The sequence below is a fragment of the Hyla sarda genome, chromosome 13 (genome assembly GCF_029499605.1).
Source record: "Hyla sarda isolate aHylSar1 chromosome 13, aHylSar1.hap1, whole genome shotgun sequence".
Lineage (NCBI taxonomy): Eukaryota > Metazoa > Chordata > Amphibia > Anura > Hylidae > Hyla > Hyla sarda.
Window position 1 is genome coordinate 44,755,239 of NC_079201.1, and position 25,150 is coordinate 44,780,388.

Genomic DNA, 25,150 nt, shown 5'->3' on the forward strand with positions numbered 1-25,150 from the left:
CTGGTTTTGAAACACTGAGTAAGGTCACAAACTCAGTGATACATAACCAGTGTGCCTACAGCTGTTGCAAAACTAAAACTCTCAACTTGTACAGTCTCTCAGCGCATGCTGGGAGTTGTAGTTTTGCAACAGCTGGATGCCCCCCCCCAATGTGAATGTACAGGGTACACTCACATGGGCGGAGGCTTACAGTAAGTATCGGGCTGCAAGTTTGAGCTGCAGCAAATTTTCTGCAACAGCTCAAACTGCCAGCAAGAAACTACTGTGAACCCCCGCCCGTGTGACTGTACCCTAAAAACACTACACTACACTAACACAAAATAAAATAAAAAGTAAAAAACACTACATATACACATACCCCTACACAGCCCCCCTCCCCTCCCCAATAAAAATGAAAAACGTCTGGTACGCCACGGTTTCCAAAACTGAGCCTCCAGCTGTTGCAAAACAACAACTCCCAGTATTGTCGGACAGCCGTTGACTGTCCAGGCATGCTGGGAGTTTTACAACAGCTGGAGGCACCCTGTTTGGGAATCACTGGCGTAGAATTCCCCTATGTCCACCCCTATGCAATCCCTAATTTAGGCCTCAAATGCGCATGGCGCACTCACTTTGGAGCCCTGTCGTATTTCAAGGCAACAGTTAAGGGTCACATATGGGGTATCGCCCTACTCGGGAGAAATAGTGTTACAAATTTTGGGGGGTATTTTCTGCTTTTACCCTTTTTAAAAATGTAAAATTTTTGAGAAAAGAAGCATTTTTTTTTTTTTTTATTTTTTTTTTTTTTTACATATGCAATAGTCGTGAAACGCCTGTGGGGTATTAAGGTTCACTTAACCCCTTGTTACACTCCTAGAGGGCTCTAGTTTCCAAAATGGTATGCCATGTGGTCTTTTTTTGCTGTTCTGGCACCATAGGGGCTTCCTAAATGCGGCATGCCCCCAGAGCAAAATTTGCTTTCAAAAAGCCAAATGTGACTCCTTCTCTTCCGAGACCTGTAGTGCGCCAGCAGAGCACTTTTCACCCCCATATGGGGTGTTTTCTGAATCGGGAGAAATTGGGCTTCAAATTTTGGGGGGTATTTTCTGCTTTAACCCTTTGTATAAATGTAAATTTTTTGGGAAACCAAGCATTTTAGGTAAATTTTTTTTTTTTTTTTACATATGCAAAAGTCGTGAATCACCTGTGGAGTATTAAGGTTCACATTACCCCTTGTTACGTTCCCCGAGGGGTCTAGTTTCCAAAATGGTATGCCATGTGGGGTTTTTTGCTGTTCTGGCACCATAGGGGCTTCCTAAAGGTGACATGCCCCCCAAAAACCATTTGACGCTCCTTCCCTTCTGAGCCCTCTACTGCACCCGCCGAACAATTAACATAGACATATGAGGTATGTGCTTACTCGAGAGAAATTGGGTTTCAAATACAAGTAAAAATTTTCTCCTTTTTACCCCTTGCAAAAATTGGGTCTACAAGAACATGCGAGTGTAAAAAATGAAGATTTTGAATTTTCTCCTTCACTCTGCTGCTATTCTTGTGAAACCCCTAAAGGGTTAAAACGCTTACTGAATGTCATTTTGAATACTTTGGGGGGTGCAGTTTTTATAATGGGGTCATTTATGGGGTATTTCTAATATGAAGACCCTTCAAATCCACTTCAAACCTGAACTGGTCCCTGAAAAAAAGCGAGTTTCAAAATTTTGTGGAAAATTGCTGCTGAACTTTGAAGCCCTCTGGTGTCTTCCAAAAGTAAAAATTCATCAATTTTATGATGCAAACATAAAGAAGACATATTGTATATGTGAATAAAAAAAAAAATATTTGGAATATCCATTTTCCTTACAAGCAGAGAGCTTGAAAGTTAGAAAAATGCTAAATTTTCAAATTTTTCATCAAATTTTGGGATTTTTCACCAAGAAAGGATGCAAGTTACCAAAATTTTTTACCACTAAGTTAAAGTAGAATATGTCACGAAAAAACAATCTCGGAATCAGAATGATAACTAAAAGCATTCCAGAGTTATTAATGTTTAAAGTGACAGTGGTCAGATTTGCAAAAAATGGCCGAGTCCTTAAGGTGAAAAAGGGCTCAGTCCTTAAGGGGTTAAAGTTGGATGTGTAAATTAATTTATCTTTTTTTTACTAAAATGCTGGTTTTCCCCCAAATTTTACATTTTTACAAGGGGTTATAGGAGAAAATGCCCCCCAAAATTATTAACCCCATCTCTTCTGAGTATGGAAATACCCCATGTGTGGGCGTCGAGTGCACTGCGGGCGCACTACAATGCAAATTTGGCTGAAATGGGGGGACGTGTTGCATTTAGGAAGCCCCTATGGTGCCAGGACAGCAAAAAAAAAACACATGGCATACTATTTTGGAGACTACACCCCTCAGGGAACATAACAAGGGGTACAGTGAGTCTTAACACCCCACAGCTGTTTGATAAATGTTCATTAAGTAGGATGTGAAAATGAGAGATTTTATTTTTTTACACTAAAATGCTGGGGTTACCCCTAATTTTTCATTTTCACAAGTGGTATTAGGAGAAAATGTCATTGTAAATTTGTAAATACATTTCTTTGGAGTAACAACATACCTCATATCTGGGCGTAAACAGCGTGCACACCGGTCTCAGGAGCAGGAGTGCGTTCAGGGGCCTAGAGCTTCTGCATTGCTGTCTATGGAGCCAGAACAGTGGGACCCCCACTCAAGGGGCCTTACATGGGGTAAATCACTGGGGTACACTAAATAACTAAAATAGGGTACAGTACGACATAAAATTATAAAACAGGTTATGTTCCCAGAATGATGACCCAGAGCATAGCCAAAACGAAAAAATATGCCCACCCCAAACCCTATGCTCTGAATCATAATTCTGGGAATGTGATTTGTGTGGCTGTCCCTAACCTGTTACCTCAAATGCTCAGGTGGAGAGAGAGCGCTGCGCATTTGAGGCAACAAAAAAGTCCCCGATGATGGTGACTCAGTGACCTATGATCCAGAGAAAAAATTACCCCCAGAGGTCTTATAATTTATTTATTTTTTTTATTTTTTTTAAGATGAGAGTTTTTTGGGCAATTTAGTAGTTTTATGGTGTTAAAATTTGGAATGTACTCTGGACTTGGTACATTGGGGTCAAATTATGGAAAATTAAAATGAAAAGGGAAAACTTAGTACTGCATGGAAGTGTGATACTCCCTGAAGCAGTTTTTAATGCAGAGGCCCGGATGATCGGGGCAAGTGTCACATTAAGTGGTGGTATCCTTCCATATCCCTCTCCTGTTACACACTCTGCATTTTTTCTGGGATCGTCCCTTCTTTCCAGTGTGGGGGACTTCACCTGGAAAGTGTTGGCCTGGGACAATCCTGGCACCTATTACTTCAGTTTCTTGGGAATTCCGGCCTGCTCTCTCCTGGTCGCCAAAGATCAGGACCTTTAGGACTTTTTCTTGGAACTGAAGATATGTCCCTGTGTTGCCAGCGTGGCAGTACAAAAGAGTTGTACATGGCAACCAGTACCATGTAGACCGCAACTTTTTTGTACCATATCCGTGTTTTCCACATGGCCATGTATGGCTTGAGGCCTTGATCTGAAAGATCAACTCCCCCATATACCGATTGTATTCCAGAATGCAATTGGGCTTGAGGACCGGTGTTGTGGTACCGCGCACAGGGACAGGTGAGCTGCCGTTACCATGAATTGTGGTCAGCATAAGGACATCCCTCTTATCCTTATACCTGGCCAGCAACAGGTTTTCATGGGTAAGGGCACCGGACTCACCCTTGGGCATAGGTGTCTGGATAAAATTTAGAGGGAGGCCTCTCTGGATCTGGCGGCAAGGGATGTGGACAGAGGGATGCTGGTATAAAAGTTGTCCACGTACACGTGGTAACCCTTATCCAGCAATGGGTGCACAAGGTCCCAAATGATTTTACCGCTAACACCCAGAGTGGGGGAACAATCTGGGGGTTCAATACGGGAATCACGTCCCTCATATACTCTAAACTTGTAAGTGTACCCGGAGGTACTCTCACAAAGTTTGTAGAGCTTCATGCCATACCGCGCCCGCTTCGAGGGAACATACTGGCGGAATATGAGTCTCCCCTTAAAACTGATGGAGACTCATCTACTGAGAGCTCCCTGAGAGGTACATAATCCTCCAAAAATTTGGCCCCAAAGTGATCGATGACTGGCCTCACTTTGTAAAGCCGGTCATAGGCGGGATCACTTCGGGGTGGACATGCCTCATTATCTGCATTATGGAGGCCTTTCTGAATGGCCTCGATCCGCCTCCATGCAATGACCATACTGTAAAGCGGGGTCTGGTATAGGATGTCCCCACTCCAGTACTGCCTGACACTTGGCTTTTTGACCAGGCCCATATGCAGCAAGATGCCCCAAAATGTCCTAATTTCTGCTGCATCAATGGCGTACCATTCATTGGGCCTGGCCAAAACAGAATCAGTGTGGTGGGCAATGAACTGCTGGACTTACAGATTCGTCTGCTCCACCATGTGATTGACAAAACTATCACTGAAAAAATAGCTGAAATGGTCAATTTCAGTGAATCCAGAATTGTCAATCCGGATTCTGGTGTCGCCAACAAACTCCGGAATCCGTGGCTGATAAACCTCCGGGGGTCTCCAGACAGGTTCACCGGAAGGGGGCTCCGGTACACTTGTCTGGGGGGGTCGGACTCCTAGTACGAGCGGCATGGCCACTCGTATTAGTGCCGGCCACTGGACAACTATCATGGGGGGTGCGTGGCCTCGTCTGGCGGCGTCTCCGCCGTCGTACAGGGGACTCATTATCAGTACTAGATGATGAGGAGGACGAGGAAGAACACAGGAATGTAGGATCTTCCTCATCCTCACTGACCGATTCGGAGTCAGCGGCAAGAAAAGTGTATGCCTCCGCTGCCGAAAATGCCTGGCGAGCTATCGCCTTTTTTTTCTACGGTGGGGGTGGGGTGGGTGTGTGTGTGTGGGGGGGGGGGGGTTGATTGAGTATGTAGTGTATGTGCTTGTTGTTGTAACTGTATGGGGGGAAAATACTTTTAACCCTACCTGTCCCTTGCTGTATTCTGTCCCTGTGCTAACAAGGGGTCTTCATCTGTGAGAGGCTCCGATCTTCACAGAGGAGGGATCCCTGGCTCCCTCTCGCAGCTCTGCCCGCTGAATGAACTCAGTGGGCTAGCAGAGCCGCGAGAGGGGGCCGTTAACCCCTCCCCCGCCAGCTGCTATTGGCCGAACGATAGCAGTGATCCTGGGGGGGGGGGGGGTGACGAAATCGCCACCTCCCCATAGATACAGGAGGTGATTGGGGGTGTATTCTACACCCCCGATCACCATGTATCTCTGGGTCAGAGGGTCATATGTGACCCGCATCTCCAGAATCGCTGTAAATCGCAAGTGTGAATTTGCCGAAATGGGGGGGGGGGGCATTTGCGCGGGTGACTGCTGATCGATATCAGCAGTCACTCTTCTCCCATAGGCTTGCATTGAGGGGGCGGAGTGACGTCACACAGGAGCGGGGCGGTGACGTCAGAATGCTCCGGCCCCGTGATCGCCAGTAATCAGACCCGGAGCAAACATGCTCCCGGGACTGATTGTAACGGGGTGCTGCTTGTAAGACGACAGGGGGTCCCCAGCGGCTTGACCCCCGTGATCAGGCATCTTATCCCCTATCCATTGGATAGGGGATAAGATGTCTTGGCGCCAGAGTACCCCTTTAAGATAAATTATAGTAAAATAAAACGCTTAAATGGCCAACTAAAAGCAAAAAATGTAAATCAAATCTTAAAAATGCTGCTCTAACAGTTAGTTATAGACTAAAATGTAAATAAATGAAATTATATGTTCTTATGTTATAGAAAGGTATTGTGAGACTTGTAGTCCTCCTAATGCATTAGAAAGTTTTACTTTCCACAGTGCGCAAAGGTTTAGTATTGTGCTAACACAATAAGTGGCACAAGTTTACTGCATTCAGATACTATACAGGTACAGGTACAGTATACTAATCTTAGTATATGATTATTCTCAATGAATCCTTGCACATATAGCCACTGGGATGATAATAGTAAACAAGTCAATAATTATGGATTGGTGCACTGCCCCTCTCACCTATCCAGTGATCAAAGAGAACGCTTCGGGCCAGAGGGATTAAATATATTTACTTGCTTCTTATAGCCTGTACTATTGAGCTGGGGTGGTCAGCTGTCCGTGCGACTGTCACACTTCCATCAGTGCAGTATTAAGGCGATCTCTGCTCAGGACAGTAATACATGCACACATTGGCCCTCATTTACTAAGAAAATCGGGTTGTAAGTCTATGTTGCTTTCTTACCCGACTGCTTTTTTCCCCTGGTATTTATTATTATGTAGCATCCTGTTTGTCGCACGTGGGTTTTGTAGGTTTTGGTTTCCAACTCCTCTGAGCTGTCGGGAAAAAATCCACAACAATTCAACAAATTCGGGTTGGAAACCTTAATAAATACGTGGGAAAGCTCAGAAATGTCGGGTTACGCCCCTTTTTCGGGTTTGGGAGAATCCACATCTGGTCCGTCGGGAAAAAATGTTGCATAGTGTTGCAGACTGGCGCACGATGTCTGCGACATGGCGCAGACAAAGATGCGACAAAAAAACCCGACAAAAGAGGTTGGGTTTAGAATAGTAAATGAGGGCCATTGTAAGCACACAGCGGAGCCCTTATTTCCTGATGTAGATGTTCCACCGGCCCTTAGTATGGAGCTTGAATAAAGCAAGCATAGGTGATCTAGCGTCCTCGTGGAATCCTGGAGTGAAATCTTTGATTGACAGAACATTATTAGAACAAAATCCCGATGTTAAAATGAGTTTATTGTAAGGCAGCATGGTGGTCTGCATTAGATATGTAGGCTGGACGCATTACAGACCGCCCTTAGGGTCTTTCCTCAGCAGCAGCAACAGTAAACCAGCAGCTTTATGTACAATCTCCTAAAGACACATAATATGCAGAGAATACATAAGACATATATAATGCAGAAAAAATACATAAAATGCAGAAAAAATACAAATAAATACAAACAGTTGATATTAGATGCCACGTGTTCTATGAAAAAACACAAAATAGATAATTGAAAGTAGATTTAGGGGAGAGGTTCAACCGAAGGGCCCGTCGGAGTGCTGGTAACACAGCCTGCCCCCGACCGGTTGTCAGGGAGAACCTAAAAAAAAGTCTAGTTGTGAATTTTAACCTCTAGGGATTAGTGACTCGAATTAGTAGATTTTTCTCGATTCCGCTCTGGACATTCTCCTTATATAGCTCCCACCTCGCCAGTCATGCTTAACTGACATAATAGCTGTATATCTTAATAAATGTGGATTGCTTTCATGAAAATCTTTATAATGAAGAGATAGGGGATGTTTATAATTTTTTCTTTATGTTTTATACATGTGTTCTAAAATCCTCGTTTTATGAGCATGTGAGATCCTACCTATATATTTCTTTCTACACAGACACGTTTAGAGTGTCCGTAATTGAGTGTCCGTGTACAATTTTTGTCATTTTTATGAAAAATGCAGTACTATATACTAAATGATTTTAGTTTTCAATTTGGTGTCCCTGAAGCCATTGTATGTGTGTCTCTGTGAGGAGACCAAATACAGGAAGTGAGGGTGGATAAGCTAGGCTCTGTGCACTGGGGACAAGCAGGGCTCTGTGACTCGCTGCCACCTGACATATCAGGATGATTGACAAGTCAGGACTCGGTTTGTGCCGCCCTCACTTCTATTTGGACTCCTCATAGAGACACACGGCAATAGCTGCAGGGACAGCATTTTTTCACCCCAAAATATAAAAAAATTTTATTCAAGGTATATTACAAATACACATAAAATAGTATTATCTACATCATATCTGTTAATGACAGGTACACTTTAAAGCCCAATTTCTCTGCTCCCTGCTAAATCTACCGTAATTGTGCATTAGGGGACAGAGCCTCCTGCCCCGTCTCCATAGTGCCCGTCTCCAGTATGAGACCCAGTGTAATGCTCATTTTATAATGCTAGGTCTCTAATGTCATTCTGTGATGGGGGAAATTACTTTGTAAAATGCAAAAAATAAACATATGGAGGGTGTATTCACATGTACAGTAATTTCTGCGCATATTTGATGCTACAGATTTCAATGTAAACTAAATGATTTAAGACAAATCTGCAGCATCAGATATGCGCAAGATACTGTATGTGTGAATACACACATACATACAGTATCTTTAATGCATTCTTTTTATTCTATTTTGGCATTGTGCCAAGAAAAGAAAAAAAGGAAAGAGAGAAAAACAATGGCAATGTACGGATTCAGCAACAATACTGTCAAATAACCATATTTTAGGAATGTATCTTTAATGTAGGATTGCATATTGTGATTGAAGTTGGTATTAGCATTATCTTATAATGTTTTCCAGGATGTGCAGTGGAATGACATTGACTACATGGATGAATATCGAGACTTTACATATGATAAAAAGCGTTTTGGGGATTACCCTAACATGGTCAAAGATTTACATGCACAAGGGCTGAAATACGTATTAATTGTGGTAAGGGAGTGTCATGTATTCCAGAGCTGTCTTTTTCTGGAAAGCTTTTTATCTATTAAAAGCTAATATCGTGCAACTCATTATTTATTTAGGACCCCGCCATCAGCAGTACAGGCCCTCGTGATTGTTACCCTCCTTATGATGATGGACTAAAAAGAGGTGTTTTTATAAAAAATGCAACTGGACAGCCTCTTGTTGGGAAGGTATAATGCTTGCAGGGTTTTTTCACTGTTACATTTATATTGTTAGCGCTCTGTATTTTGTTACTGTTTTGTGTTAAAGAAAACCGTCTTTAAGTGGTCAATGAAATATATGATCAGCAGTATAACAGTTGTAAGCAATTATATTGTCTGCTCTGCTGACCTCTTCTTCTGGTCAATGTGAAAAATTATATAATTTAGTCTTATCTTTAAAAATTTCAAAAGGTATATTAGTTTAAATATATTTTGAAACAGTGTAACTATTAACCTTTTAGCAGGAAAGTAATGTACTTGGTAAATTAGAAAGACAAAGTTAAACTAGGAAACTGCTTAGGTCTGCTTGTTTCCTCTTTTCTAAAGTATCCATAATAATAATTTTTTATAACTCCCAAAAGGTGTGGCCAGGTCTTACAGTGTTTCCTGATTTTACAAACCCTGAAACATTTAATTGGTGGTATGATATGATGAAGAACTTTCATGACCAGGTTCATTTTGATGGCTTGTGGATTGTAAGTAATAAAACTGTATATTTGCAACTTTTGAAGTTTGTTGAAACCTAATGATCATATATGTCTAACTTCTAGAAATTTTATGTCAATAGTTAGTTTATTTTGTCACCTTGTCAGTTTTTTTTAATTATTAATTATTTTTTGTTGGTCAGTTTGACCCAATTTTAGTTCACATACAGATGGAATATTTTGCATCAGTATTTGTAAGTCAAAACTAAAAGTGGAACCTACACCGAGAAATTAGAAGTCCTTCTTTACATACTTGTGTATATATATTTTTTTGGCCATCAATAATTGATCGACAGGGTGCCCCTGTCAATCAGCAATTTAGTGCCCACACCACAGAGAAGCCGTTGGATCTGTACTTTGTGCATTGGTAGTGCAGCATAACTGCAGCCTCAGCTTCCTATTCAAAAGTGACTGAGGCTGCAGTTAAAAACTGTTTCAAGCCCTGTCCTCTATAGTTCATGGCTTATCCAAGGATAGACCATCAATAATTTAATAGTTTCCATTAAAAGCCTCTCTTTATGCATTTTTATGTTGAATGCATTTTTTAATGGTGTTATTCCAAAATAGGTTTAATACAACAAAAAATGCAACACACATTTTAAAACACGAAAAAAAAACATGGCAGTCAATTGGAGAAAAACACAACTTACTGGGGGAAAAATGTGTAATTTGAAGCATGCAGTATGATGACTTGAATGGATGATCTGGCCACAAAACATGTTGTTTTCCAAAGAAAACAGAGCACCTTTCGGTGTCTCCCCACTCCTAGTTGTGGCTTACAATGTAAAAGTGGTCTTTCTGAAGCCGAGAAGACCCTAAAACTTCAGAACTTTTGAGTTGGAATGTCATACAAGACCAGTAACTTTAGCCACCCAACCCATAGCCATCTAAATTATATTCCGTTGCTCTAACACCTCCAGAAGAGGAGATATAGTGGGTAAACCTTATTGCCACTATTCTCCTAAAAAATCCTGATATCCAAAAAAGCAATGGCACTGTTTAGATTACATAAACTAGTTTGCCAAATGAGCCCACAGTTGAAGATAAGAAAAACATATTGAGGGATAGCCTGTTTTTATGAACAAGCTTGTAAATATGCCTCTGATTTCTATGTGCTTTAAAAATTTAAACTTTGTAGTGTATGCATATTGCTACAACTGATAATTAAGTACCTGTTATCAGGTTTTCAAACTATTTATAACCTAGATCTAATTGTGATTAGACTGTTTGCAAATTGCAGTTGCATTGCAGTACTTTTGCTGTACTACAGTGTTTTTACAGCAAATAGAGTGCAGCAACAGTACTAACTATTTGAACACAGCCTTTGCTGTATGTTGCCAGGCCATTGGTCTGTTATACACAACTATCACCCATACAATTAAAACCACTATGAGGTAAAGTGACTAACTCTAATTATCTCATGACCATAGTCACTGTCATGGGGGAAAGATATCAGGCAACAAGTGACCAGAAGTTGATGTATTAGAAGCAAGAAAGTGGGCAAGTGTAATCTGAACAAATAGTGATGGCTATATGGGTCAGAGCATCTCCAAATAGCATACCAAGATGGCAGTGGTTACATAGTTAGTACGGTTGAAAAAAGACATGCGTACATCAAGTTCATCCAGGGAATTGAAGGGTAGGGGTGTGGCGCGATATTCGGGAAGGGATCGGATTTTATATTTCTTCATAAGCATTAATGTTATTTTGTTCCTGGAATGTATCTAACCCTGTTTTAAAGCTGTTAATTTTTCCTGCTGTGACCAGTTCCTGAGGTAGACTGTTTCATAAATTCACAGTTCTCATGGTAAAGAAGGCGTGTCACCCCTTGAGACTAAAGCTAAACCTTTTCTTCTCCAGACAGAGGGAGTGCCCCCTCGTCTTTTGGGGGGGTTTAACCTGGAACAGTTTTTCTCCATATTTTTTGTATGGCCCATTAATATACTTATATACATTTATCATATCCCCCCTTAACTTAAGACTAAACAATTGTAACTCCTTTAATCGCTCCTCATAACTAAGATGTTCCATGGCCCATATTAGTTTAGTCGCGCGTCTCTGCACCCTTTCCAGCTCCACAGTGTCCCTTTTATGGACTGGTGCCCTAAACGGAACAGCATATTCCAGGTGAGGCCGTACCAATGCTTTATAAAGGGGAGTATTATGTCCCTGTCCCTCGAGTCCATGCCTCTTTTTATACATGACAATATCCTTAGTTCATATGAGTCCATCAAGTTTAACCCATATCCGTATTGTGTCCCTACTCAGTTGATCCAGAGGAAGGCAAAAAACGCTTATGTGCCTGACGCCCTATACAGGGGGAAAATTTCCTTCCCGACTTTAAATATGGCTATATCTACGTTCTCTCTGTCCCTTTTAAATCTACTTTCCACATTCTGTGATGTTATAATTCTCCAGAAACATGTCCAGGCCCCTTTTGAACTCTTTTGAGTTCACCATGACCACTTCCTCTGGCTGAGAATTCTATTGTCTTACAGCTCTTTCAGTAAGGAGCGCCTGTCTCTGCTGGTGTAGAAACCTTTTTTCTAAACCTAGAGGATAGATAAAAAGATAGTGGGAGAGATCTAAACTAAATAACCCAAATTTGAGCATCTTTCTGGGTACTGTAGTCTTCCAATTCCCCATATTCTTTGAACCCTCTCCAGCTCCACTATATCTTTCTTGTACACTGGTGCCCAGTACTGTTCACGGTATTACATATGCGGTCTGAATAGTGATTTGTACAGTGTTAGAATTGTATCCTTGTTTTGTGCATATATGCGCATTTTGATTCACCCCATGATATTATTTGCCTTGGCAGCAGCTGACTGTCTCTACAGTTAAATTTACTCTTGACTAAAAGTCCCAAATCCTTTTCCATGTTAGTCCTCCCCAGTGTTCTCCAATTTAATACATAATCCCAGCCCGGATTTTTCCTCCCAATGTGCATGTACCTTACATTATCAGTGTTAAACCTCATCTGCCACTTCTCCACCAACCTCCAACCTTTCCAGACCACCTGGCCAAGTAAAAGAATTAGATGATCTTCTAGTTGAGGAAATATGTAAAATTACAATAAAAGCAAAAGTTATCATATTGAGAGACTTTAATCTTCCTGATGTGAACTGGAAAACCAAAATAACTAGTTCTGCCAGGAGTACAGACATCTCAAATTTCCTACTGGGATTATCTCTATAACAAGTAGTTGAGGCCATTTAAGATTTAGTAATCACTGTATATGAATAACTGTAGATAAAAGCTTGGGTTCTAGTGCTTGAACAGTGTATTTTAACCCCTTAACGACCACGGATGTAAATGTACGTCCTGGTTTGGCGGGACTTCCCACACCAGGACGTACTTTTACCTCCTGTGTATGACCGCGAGCATCGGAGCTCAGGGATGCTCAGTAAGAAGACACATGCAAACTAAGTACAGGAAGATACACACGTACGCTTAGTACAGAGACACACACATGTACACTCAATACAGAAACATGCACACATGCACTCTCAGTACAGTCTGGTAAACATGTACGTTCAATATAGAGACATGTATGCTCAATACAGTCGGGTACACACGCATGCTCAGTACAGTCAGATACGCACATATGCGTAGGACAGAGACATATGCAAATGCACGCTCAAAACTGTCAGGTACACGCATATGCTCAGTACAGACACACATGAATGCTCAGTACAGTCAGGAATACATTAACGCTCAATATAGAGACATGCACGCCCAGGACAGTCAAGTACATTGTATGCTCAATACAGAAAAACACACATACAGTCAGGTACACACATACACTCAGTACAGAAACACACACATGCACGCTCAGTACAGTCAGTTACACACGTGCATATGCATGCTCAATATAGTAAAGGACAAACATTCGCTCATTAGACACACATGCACACACTGTTCACTTAGGTATACATGTACACTCAGTACAAAGACACTAGCACATGCACGCTCAGTACAGTCAGGTATATGCATACATTCAGTACAGAGACACACTCACACTTAGTACAGTCAGGTACACATATACGCCTAGTAAAGAGACACACGCATGTCTAGTATAATCAGGTACATGCTTACATTCAGTACAGAGACGCACACACTTAGTACAGTCAGGTAAACACGTACACTCATACAGAGAGACACACATGTAAGGTCAGTACAGTCAGGTACACATGTACACTCAGTACAGACACACTAGCACATGCATGCTCAGTACAGTCAGGTACACTCATACAGAGAGACACACGTGCAAGCTCTGTACACGTACACTAAGTACACACACATACAAGTTCAGTACACTTAGGTACACACACACACACTCCGTATAGAGACACAAGCTTCATTTTATAAAAAAAATTTTTTAATTTTACTTAAATTTCTGTATAGTGTCAGAAATTTTGTAGTGTCAGAAGTTTGCAGGGAACAAATTCTGTACCAGTGATCTAATGGTAACTGCCCATTAAATCATTGCTACCAGTGATCTGTAAAGTCAGGCTTCTTCTTACCGTACCCAGCCATCTATATAGATTAACGTATACCCCCCCTTGAAATAAACTAGTGCTGCTCAACAGCACAACCTAATAGTCATTGTTGGGCGAATGCATAGCACTCAGCCTAGTAAGGGCTTACATTAAAAATAACAAGTGGAAAGCTTGCCTTTTATAGACAAGTTCCCTTCAAGTGAACTGTGTGCATGTTTCACATTCACAGAGCCCGCTGGGACTTGTATCTCAACCGCATGTGCTGCAACTGCAGAAAATTAAAATGCTCCTTGTGCAGACTACTAGAGATGAGCGAACTTACAGTAAATTCGATTCGTCACAAACTTCTCGGCTCGGCAGTTGATGATTTATCCTGCGTAAATTAGTTCTGCTTTCAGGTGCTCCGGTGGGCTGGAAAAGGTGGATACAGTCCTAGGAAAGAGTCTCCTACGACTGTATCCACCTTTTCCAGCCCACCGGAGCACCTGAAAGCTGAACTAATTTATGCAGGAAAAGTCATCAACTGCCGAGCCGAGAAGTTCGTGACGAATCGAATTTACTGTAAGTTCGCTCATCTCTACAGACTACAACTCGCAGTGCTGCCCATGTCTGTCTCTCCCTTCCTCCTCCATGGAGTGGCCGGCAAAGGGGAGACAGAAGCTGATGGTTGGGGACAGTAGTCGGTGACTCCAAGGGTGCTGGCCGCAGAAAGTAGCCAAATACTAAACAAACAAATAAAATGCTATATTGTTATAACACAATTTTATTTATTTAAAAACAAAAATGGTGACACATTCCCTTTAAGAAAAGGCAACAAAGGGACCAGCCACAGGGTCATGCAGTCTTAATGCTCAGACATTCACGTATGTTAGGAGTAAAGCCTATCCTATTTGATCCAATCCCACAGAAGAGTTACTATTGCCCAAATTGCTAAAAAAAAAAAAAATGTAATACTATGATAGAAAGGAGTCTGGGCACACAGTGCATCACAGCTTTCTGCATGTGTAGCTGCATGGCTGCTGACTTGTAGAATGGTCAGCATAAGTCCTCTGACATTACTAAAAGTGGAAACATCAGAACTTGACCATTGACCAATTAAAAAATTGGTCTGGTTTGATGAACCCAATTTCCTTTTTCATCATGTGTCTGGCTGGATGTGTGTTACCTACCTTGAGAAGAGATGGCACCTGTAAATAATGTGGCGTTGCGATAATGGCGCGTATGTAGACTGAAGGGGTGATGTGACTGGGGTGAATGTTTGTTTGTGACTCCAGGAATGTTAACCCACCAAACTCCAAGGTAAAGCAGTTGCCGGTAAAGAATACCTCCAATGTAAGGTTAAGGTAACCACTTAAACTTTACTTGAACAATTGCAGACAGATGGTACAAACAGGTTAATTCAGTAGTAGTGCAATCTGCATCAGGAAACCACAGTTGCATTAACAGGCACTTTGGGACCTGTAGTCTTTATCGACTGAGACGTGACTTATACTTGATAAGACTTGACAGACTTTCCTTAGCTGGCCTTGACCGACTTGGGGACTGACTTGGACTTGACTTAACTTAGACTTGGGACTATCACTGCCTTGTGCTGCTTCACATTATGCCATTCAAAGTGGGTGCTTACCGCCAGGGTGGACTATAGTGGCCAGAGGATCTTCACCATTTTATCGGACTGGCGGACTGGTTGGCGGGATTCTAGTAAAGAGTGAAATCGCTCAGAGATGGGAATTGTTGCAACTGGGTCTTTGGGCCTGTCCCCATTTGGTAAGGGACAGGTCACAGAGCAGAGGTCTTGCCTCAACCTTTACCAACTCTAGACTGACTCTGACAAATCCTCCCCATCTGGACAGACCTGGGGGAAGAAGGGCAGGAGGCCCCGATTGCCCAAAGTGCACATGTGATTTCCCATGAAACCTCCTGCGATAAAGTTTACTCTTTTCTTGACTGCAGCATATTAAACAGATCAAATACATTAAAGATAAATCACAAAATACATGACACTTCAACTTGGAACTGTGGGCCAGAGCAGACACCATAAAGTGATATCCACCTGACAGGGCAGGTGGACAAGCGTGTTCCACATCAGGATACCACAAAAGTATAGTTCAGTATAATATAGATGGCACCTGAATGTAGATAAAGGCAATTTGGCAAAGCAGTATGATGATGTGGGCAATGTTCTGCTGAGAAACCATGGGTCCTGGCATTCATATTAACCCCTTAATGACCAAGGACGTACATTTACGTCCTTGGCTGGCTCCTGCAATATAACGCAGGGTCTCGCAGTGACCCCGTGTCATATCGGGTTGGTCTTGGCATGTATCTGAAGCCGGGAATTGGGGATAATAGTGCGCAGCAGCGATCACGTTGCCACACTCTATTAAGCCTAATTTCACTGTGGTGGTCCCAATCAGCCCCACTGAGCAGCTGGGAAGCTTTTACTTTTGTTTTAGATGCGGCGTTCAACTTTGAATGCTGCATCTAAAACGAAAGTAAAAGCTTCCCAGCTGCTCAGTGGGGCTGATTGGGACCACCACAGTGAAAAAGCTAGGACGCGAGCAGAGGTCCTCTTACCTTCCTCTGGCCCATCCCTTTGGGGATTGATTGCTCCAAGCCTGAGATGCAGGCTTGAGCAATCGACCGCCGATAACACTGATCAATGCAAAGCTATGGATTTGCAGTGATCAGTGTAAAAGATCAGTGTGTGCAGTGTTATAGCCCCCTATGGGAGCTATAACACTGCAAAAAAAGAAAAGTGTAAAAAAAAAGTTAATAAATGTAATTTAACCCTTTCCCTAACAAAAGTCCATATCACCCCCCCTTTTCCCATAAAAAAAACATGTAAATAAAAATAAATATAAACATATGTGGTATCGCCGCGTGCGTAAATGTCCGAACTATAAAAATATATCATTAATTAAACCGCACGTTCAATGGCGTACGCGCAAAAAAAATTCCAAATTCCAAAATAACATATTTTTTGTCACTTTTTATATATTGAAAAAATTAATAAAAAGCAATCAAAGTCCGATCAATACAAAAATGATACCACTAAAAACTTCAGATCATGGCACAAAAAATGAGCCCTCATACCACCCCATACGCGGTAAAATAAATGTTTAAAATTGTCATCTTCTGACCCCTAAAACTTAAGTTTTCCTGCTTATAGTTATGATTTTTTCCAGAAGTACGACAAAATCAAACCTATATAAGTAGGGTATCATTTTAATCGTATTGCCCTACAGAATAAAGATAAGGTGTCATTTTTACTGAAAAATGTACTGTGTAGAAACGGAAGCCCCAAAAATTTACAAAATGGCATTTTTTCTTCAATTTTGTTGCACAATAATTTTCTTTTCCGTTTCACCGTAGATTTTGGGGTAAAATGACTGTCACTGCAAAGTAGAATTGGTGACGCAAAAAATTAGCCGTCATATTGATTTATAGGTGCAAAATTTAAAGGGTTATGCTTTTTAAAAGGTGAGGAGAAAAAACGAAAGTGCAAAAACGGAAAGACCCGTGGTCCTTAAGTTAATTTGACATGTACCCAATACCTTAACTTTGCTGTTCATCCTTTTACATAACACACTTGGTTGCAATCTTAATTGCAGTCTTCCAGATGGGACTGGCGCATGCTCTTGCTCCGATCCCTGTCTGACTGCCCATCTCTTGCCTTCTGACTCCAGTTAAGTGTCAATGAAGACAAGGAGGGACAGGGCATGCAAGATAAAGCAAAGGGAAAAGCTCCCTGCCCCACCCTCTAGGGTATGCTTATGCTGCACTTGGATCCACCATTGACCACAATTCTTTCGGTATGATTTTTTTAAATGCTGTTGGGGACATGATGATACAGAGGAGCATGGTGGGGATAAATAGGGGGAAATGTTGAGGGGGGGACACTGTGTGGATGGATGGGGGACATGTTGAAGATAGGGGCACATGGGGAAATGCTAAGCAGAGAAAACGGGGTGTGTGTATATATAGGGGACATGCTGGGGGGACACGATGTGGATGGATGGGGACATACTTAAAGGAATTCTGTCACCAGTGTCACCTGCACTAAACTGTCAGTACCCGGTGAGAGATAATGTAGACAGATGGGGACATGCTTTGGAGGAATTACGTGGTGTGGATGAGGAACATGCTAAGAAGAGGGGGACATGATGTGGCAGGGGACATACTGAGGAGTGGGGGACACGGTGCAGATGAGCAGAGGACATTCTGAGAGAGAAATGGTGGGAATGGATGGACCGAAGTGAAATGTATAAAAGGTGAGATTAACCTCTTACACCAGGGCCTACACCTCTGCCTGCCACAACTGTTCAGAAATAGCTTAAAGGGGTACTCCAGTGCGAAACTATTTTGAGGCCTTAAAAAGTTTGTCGTATTCCTTAGGGGGTGTTCCGGTGGAAAACTATAGATAGATAGATAGATAGATAGATAGATAGATAGATAGATAGATAGATTGAGAATCTATAGATAGATAGATAGCTTGAGAATGGTGTTGTGAGAACACCGAAACGTCGCTGCTGTTTGCTTTTGGAATAAAGCCACTTTTTTGATCTTTTCACTACTATTGAGTGCTGCGGTCATCCTTTATGTTTTGTACGAATTGGACCCAAGACCAGGGCCCCTAGACTGCTTGCACCATATCCATTTTTTCGGAAGTGCTGCCTACCACCTCAAGTTCTATATATATATATATATATATATATATATATATATATATATATATATATATATATATATATATAATATATAGTTAATAATATATTTATATTAAAGAACCAATGGTGGAAGCAGCACAGCTTTTTCAGTAAGTATCTAATCCCAGTCGCAGATCAGGTATAGACATCCAAATACCAAACAAATTGTTCCAACAGCGCTCCAGATGAATTAATGCAAACAGTGTTCATTGACCCATGGTCAGCAGTGGATGCGACGATTCAGCAGCATCTCGCCGCCTTTCTCAAACCATGCTGAATTTCATTCACCCATCTTGAATGATTTGACCTAAGCCTCTGACCCCTCTAGCTCTCCAAAAGAAACTGTCAGGGCCTGTTAGGAATTACTCTAGTTTTGATTGGGCGTACAATCTAATCTAATCCACCAAATATTCCTATTAATTTCTTAAACGCTTTCCAACCTTTAAAGGGGTACTCCGCCCCTAGACATCTTCTCCCCTATCCAAAGGATAGGGGATAAGATGTCAGATCACGGGGGTCCCGCCGCTGGGGACCCCTGGGATCTCTGCTGCAGGACCCTTCTGTTTCGGCTTCCGGCAGCGCTGGAGGCTCTGATCCTAACACCTCACGACCACGGTGATGTGAGATCGTGACGTCACAATCTCATGTCACCGTGGTCGGGAGCCGAAGCCTCCAGCGTTACCGGAATCTGCCACAGGTGGGTCCTGCAGCCGAGATCCCGGGGGTCCCCAGCGGCGGAACCCCGTGATCTGACATCTTGTCCCCTGTCCTTTTGGATAGGGGATAAGATGTCTAGGGGCGGAGTACCCCTTTAAGCATCATAGTAACCTAGTTCATGAGGTTGAAAAAAGACCAGAGTCCATCAAAGTTCAACCTATATCTCTGATGAGTCCCTACTGAGTTGGTCTAGAGGAAGGCAAAAAACCCTCATCTTAGAGGTAAAAAAAAAATTCTTCCCGATTCCAAATATCCAGGCCCCTTTTGAACTCTTTTACAGAGTTCACCATAACCACCTCCTCCGGAAGAGAGTTCTACAGTCTCAATGCTCTTACAGTAAAGAACCCCCGTCTGTGCTGGTGTAAAAACCTTCTTTCCTGTAAACAAAGAGGATGCCCATTTGTTATAGATACATCCTGGGTATAAATAGATCATGGGAGAGATCTCTGTACTGTCCCCTGATAGATTTATACATAGTTATTAGGTCGCCCCTAAGCCTTCTTTTTTCTAAACTAAATAACGCTAATTCTGATAATCTTTCTGGATACTGTAGTCCTCCCATTCCTCGTATTACCCTGATTGCCCGTCTTTGAACCCTCTCCAGCTCCACTATATCTTTCTTGTACACTGGTGCCCAGTACTGTACACAGTATTCTATGTGTGGTCTGACTAGTGATTTGTACAGCGGTAGAATTATTTCCTTGTCGTGGGCATCTATGCACCTATTGATGCACCCCATGATTTTATTTGCCTTGGCAGCAGCTGCCAGACACTGGTCGCTACAGCTAAATTTACTGTTAACTAAGACTTCCAAGTCCTTTTACACGTCAGTCGTCCCAAGTGTTCTTCCATTTAATTCATAATCCCAGCCTGGATTGTTCCTCCCCATGTGCATAATCTTACATTTATCAGTGTTAAACCTCATCTGACATTTCTCAGCACAAACCTTTCCAGATCTATTTGTAACAGTGCACAGTCTTTTATTGTGTTGACAACTTTACAGAGTTTAGTATCCTCTGCAAAGATTGCTACTGTACTATTCAACCCCTCTACAATATCATTAATGAATATATTAAATAGAATAGGAACCAAGACTGACCCTTGTGGTACCCTACTAGTAACAGTCACCCAATCAGAATAAGTACCATTAATAACCACCCTCTGTTTCCGATCACTGAGCCAGTTACTTACCCAATTACACACATTCTCCCTAAGTCCAATCATTCTCATTTTATGCACCAAACTTTTATGTGGCACCGTATCAAATGCTTTGGAAAAATCCAGATATACGACATCCAGCGATTTCCCCCTGGTCCAGTCTGGAGCTCTCCTCCTCATAAAAGCTGATCAGGTTAGTTTGACAGGACCGATCCCTCATAAAGCCATGCTGATATGGAGTCATACATTTATTTTTATCAATATACTCCAAAATAGCATCTCTTAGAAAACCCTCAAACAATTTACTTACAACGAAGGTTAAACTAACGGGCTTATAATTCCCTGGGTCACCTTTTGACCCCTTTTTAAATGATACTTGAATATGAATATAATTGGTTCAATTGATTTGATTCCAATAAATCCTATGACATTTTCACCTCATTCTTTTGTCTCGTATCTAAAGTCCAAATAGTCCAGATATTATTATTATTTTTTCAATTGCATTAAGAATTCTGGCCAAAACCTATAAATGAAAAATGGGAAGCAAAACACCTCCCTCGCCGATGGGACAGCAAATTCTATATAACTCAACCTTGCTCTTTTTCTTCCCCATAAGAATTTGTTCGTAAGAGTTAACAATCTATTAAATCACACGTTGGGAACCCTTATGGGTGTAGAATTAATAAAAAATAGGACCTGAGGGAGAACAATCATTTTTATCATGCCTTCAATGGATCCTTGATCTTCTTTGGAATCCTTGCAATTTGAGCCTCCAAAGTGGAGGATGGTAACCGTCTCTTTTGGAAGACCTCATCAAAGGTTTCCCAAAAAGAAGGAGGGTTTAAAATATCTCATAAATTCTTATGTAATTCAAACAGCAGGCCATCTGGCCCTAGGGTTGAGTTAAAAGGTGAAGACAATATAACTAACAATTTTAATTTCCTCCATTGTTATTCGGTTTTTCAAAATAAGCCCATCAGCAGCAGATATCCTAGGAATTAGGATTCTGTCAACAAAGCTTCCTATCTCCTTATTTGAGCTATCTAGTTGCGAACAATATAACCCTTTAAAAAAGGCTAAAAAAGTATCTGTCCGTTTCTATTTTGTATACTTTTAATAGGTTTCTTTTCAATGTGGGCCCGAACTATATTAGCCAATAATTTATTAGGCTTTCCATTTTCCATAAAGTATCTCTGACATAAAAAACAACAAATTCTATCCCTACCGGGGTCTCTACGTATGATCGTTCTAAATCGGTGACCTGTCCTGTAAGTTGTAACTCCTTTATTTTAAAATTCCTTCTATCTAGGAAAATTTCTTTATGTAGAAGGCATGAAAATTGGATAGTGCAGCTCACAATTAATTTACTGAGGTGTACTATGGTTTTACATCTATACCTTAGGTGTTAAGTAAAAATATATAATAGAACAGTAATAACCATATACCTCAAGGGAAATACCAGGGTTACTGATACATGATGAATTAATATATAATATATATTAAAACATGAATTTATATAAAATTTACACCTCCTGTCACAGGGCCCTTGTGGCAGGAATTGGTATACAACAATTGTAACAATTGTAAATTGTTGTATATCAATTCCTGCCACAGGGGCCCTGTGATAGGAGGTGTCATTTTATATAAATTTATGTTTTAAGAAAATCTGTCAATTGAGGCACCGTCTCTCATATATTATCATATATTAACAATATTAACAATAATATATTCATGTACCAGTAACCCTGGTATTTCCCTTGAGGCATATGGTTATTACTGTTCTATTTTATATAGAAGGCCCCTGATGTATAATTTGAGTGTCCCAGACCACTAGATTACAAGTTGACCCCTGATTTTGTGTCCAAAATTAAGATATCTCACAATATCTCAATGTCTTAAATATTAACAACCAATATGGGTTTAATCTAAAGGTCTGATTGGGATTTGGTTTGAGTTCTACCTATATCAAGGGCTAGAACTAATAATATATGATTGGTATTCGATTGTGCGATGCCACACATTTTTGCAACCAACCTACTTGCACCAAAATTTCATAGGAAAAAAATCTGCCTGCAGACCTTCTTGTCACCAAATATAGAGTCGGTCAGGTTGCGGAGGGATCTCATAAGTGGGCAGTGTGCTATGTACAGAGAGGTGGCGGGGGGGGGGGGGGGGCGGGGTAACGACCATTAATCCCTTGTGCCCCTTGCCCCCTTAATCCCTCGCCCCTGGTGCACAATTCGCTGAGTTCAGCAGAGGATCTTCTGGGGGACATATCTCAGGACCTACTGGACATATTTAATTAAGTGACCCCTTGTTGGACTCCTGTTCACACACGCTATAACCCAGTGTATTGTTGGACAGTTGTGTGATTGTTTTCCTTAAAGGAATATAACAAACCATTTAAGGCCCCTAAATAACTAACAAAGATCTCAATCTGGGAAGGTGTGCCTCCTGCAGTTCAGCAAGCCTCCTTTGTCTAGATATAAAGTGAACAGGTTCCCTTTAACAAAGTTTAGAGGGTGCAGCCCATGAGGAATATAGTCAATATATTTGTTCCAGCCAAACTTACTGCCAGCACTCAATCAAATAGCTCACCTTGAACAAGCAGGAAGGATTGACAACTGGATTATGTAAATGTTCATGGATGCTATATTGAATTATCTCAATGAAAATAAATGTATGACTCAATATCAGCATGGATTTATGAGGGATCAGTCCGGTCAAACAAACTTGATCAGCTTTTTTGAGGACGTGCGCTCAATAATGGACCAGAGTGATTCACTGGATGTTGTATATCTTGATTTTTCCAAAGCATTTGATACTGCGCCACATAAAAAATTGGTACATAAAATGCTGTGGTTGGGGGAAAATGTGTGTAAGTGGGTAAGTAACTGGCTCAGTCATAGAAAACAAAGGACGGTATTAATGGTACTTATTCTGATATGGTCACTGTTACTTGTGGGTTACCAGAGGGATCAGTTTGGGGTTCTGTTCTTTTTAATATATTTATTAATGACCTTGTAGAGGGATTGTATAGTAAAGTCTCAATTTGCAGATGATACATAACTTTGTAAAGCGGTTAACACAATAAAGTGCAGTGCATGTTAAAATTATTCTGGATAGGTTGGAGGCTTGGGCTGGGAAATGGCAACACAGATAAATGTAAGGCTATGCACATGGGGAGGATAAAATTAGGCTGGAATTATTTATTAAATGGGAACAACTGACATGGAAAAGGACTTGGGAATTTATATTGAGATTAAATTTAACCATAGCAACCAGTGTCATGATTTTATTTGTCTTGGCAACAGCTGCCTAAGGGGCATCAAAAAGGGCATAGATGCACAAGACAAGGATATAATTCTAAGGCTGCTTTCACACTATAAAGTTCTTCCGTTTAAAGATCCGTTATGAAATTCCGTTATAAAGTCTTTTATAACGGATCCTTAAACTTCCGTTAATAAATCCCATTAAAGTCTATGGGATTTTTTAATCTTCCGTTTGTACCTTTTTTAGTTATAACGGAAGAATAGAACGGACATGCAGTATTTTTTTTCCGTTTATAATTAACGGATCATTGAACATCCGTTAATTATTAAAGGAGTAGTCCAGTGATGACTCAGTGGTGGGCAACTTATCCCCTATCCTAAGGATAGGGGATAAGTTTGAGATCGCGGGGGGTCCGACCGCTGGGGCCCCCTGCAATCTCTCTGTACGGAGCCCCGACAGCCCGCGGGAAGGGGGTGTGTTGACCTCCGCACGAGGCGGCGGCCGACACGCCCCCTCAATACAACTCTATGGCAGAGCCGAAGAGCTGCCTTCGGCAATCTCCGGCTCTGCCATTGAGATGTATTGAGGGGGCGTGTTGGCCGCCGCTTCGTGCGGGGGTCGACACCCGCTATCTGGGCCGAGAGACGGGGCCCCGTACAGAGAGATCGCAGGGGGCCCCAGCGGTTGGACCCCCCGCGATCTCAAACTTATTCCCTATCCTTAGGATAGGGGATACGTTTTTCACCACTGGACTACCCCTTTAACATTGAAGCCTCTGGTGTAACAGACGTCACAAAATACACCCGTTATTATCCGTTAATTTAACGTCCGTCCGTTCTACTGAGCATGCTCAGTAGAGACTTCACACTCCTGAAGTCACATGGGAAAGTTGAGTAGTGCTCACACCCCCTGTCACACCCCCTCTACTTCCTGGTCAGACAGCAGGAGGCAGCTGTAGGAGTCTGTTCTGGGTATCCGTAATCATCCGCCGCCATCCGCCTGATAGCACCCCTGATAGCACTTCAACAGCACCCAAGAAACAGAGCAGTGCACCCTCCTGCACCCCCCCCCCCCCTCCAGGAGGCAGAGTAGTGTACCCTCCTGCACCCCCCCCTTCCAGGAGGCAGAGTATTGCCCCCGCCTGCACCCCCCCCCTTCCAGGAGGCAGGGTAGTGCACCCTCCTGCACCCCCCCCTTCCAGGAGGCAGGGTAGTGCACCCTCCTGCACCCCCCCCCCCTTCCAGGAGGCAGAGTAGTGCACCCTCCTGCACCCCCCCCCCCCCTCCAGGAGGCAGAGTAGTGCACCCTCCTGCACCCCCCCACCCTCCAGGAGGCAGAGTAGTGCACCCTCCTGCACCCCCCACCCTCCAGGAGGCAGAGTAGTGCACCCTCCTGCACCCCCCACCCTCCAGGAGGCAGAGTAGTGCACCCTCCTGCACCCCCCACCCTCCAGGAGGCAGAGTAGTGCACCCTCCTGCACCCCCCACCCTCCAGGAG

General features: G+C 42.2%; 1 protein-coding gene across 3 annotated transcripts in view; it reads left to right on the forward strand.

Annotated features, from left to right (window-relative positions):
• The window catches only part of LOC130297283 (lysosomal alpha-glucosidase-like), a 260,565-nt gene that overhangs the window by 145,056 nt on the left and 90,359 nt on the right, over positions 1–25,150 (forward strand). For all 3 annotated transcript variants that reach the window (XM_056549592.1, XM_056549593.1, XM_056549594.1), the window contains 3 exons: positions 8,445–8,576; positions 8,669–8,779; positions 9,172–9,285. In XM_056549592.1, coding sequence (XP_056405567.1) covers positions 8,445–8,576; positions 8,669–8,779; positions 9,172–9,285 — 357 coding nt within the window. The remainder of the gene's footprint in view (positions 1–8,444; positions 8,577–8,668; positions 8,780–9,171; positions 9,286–25,150) is intronic.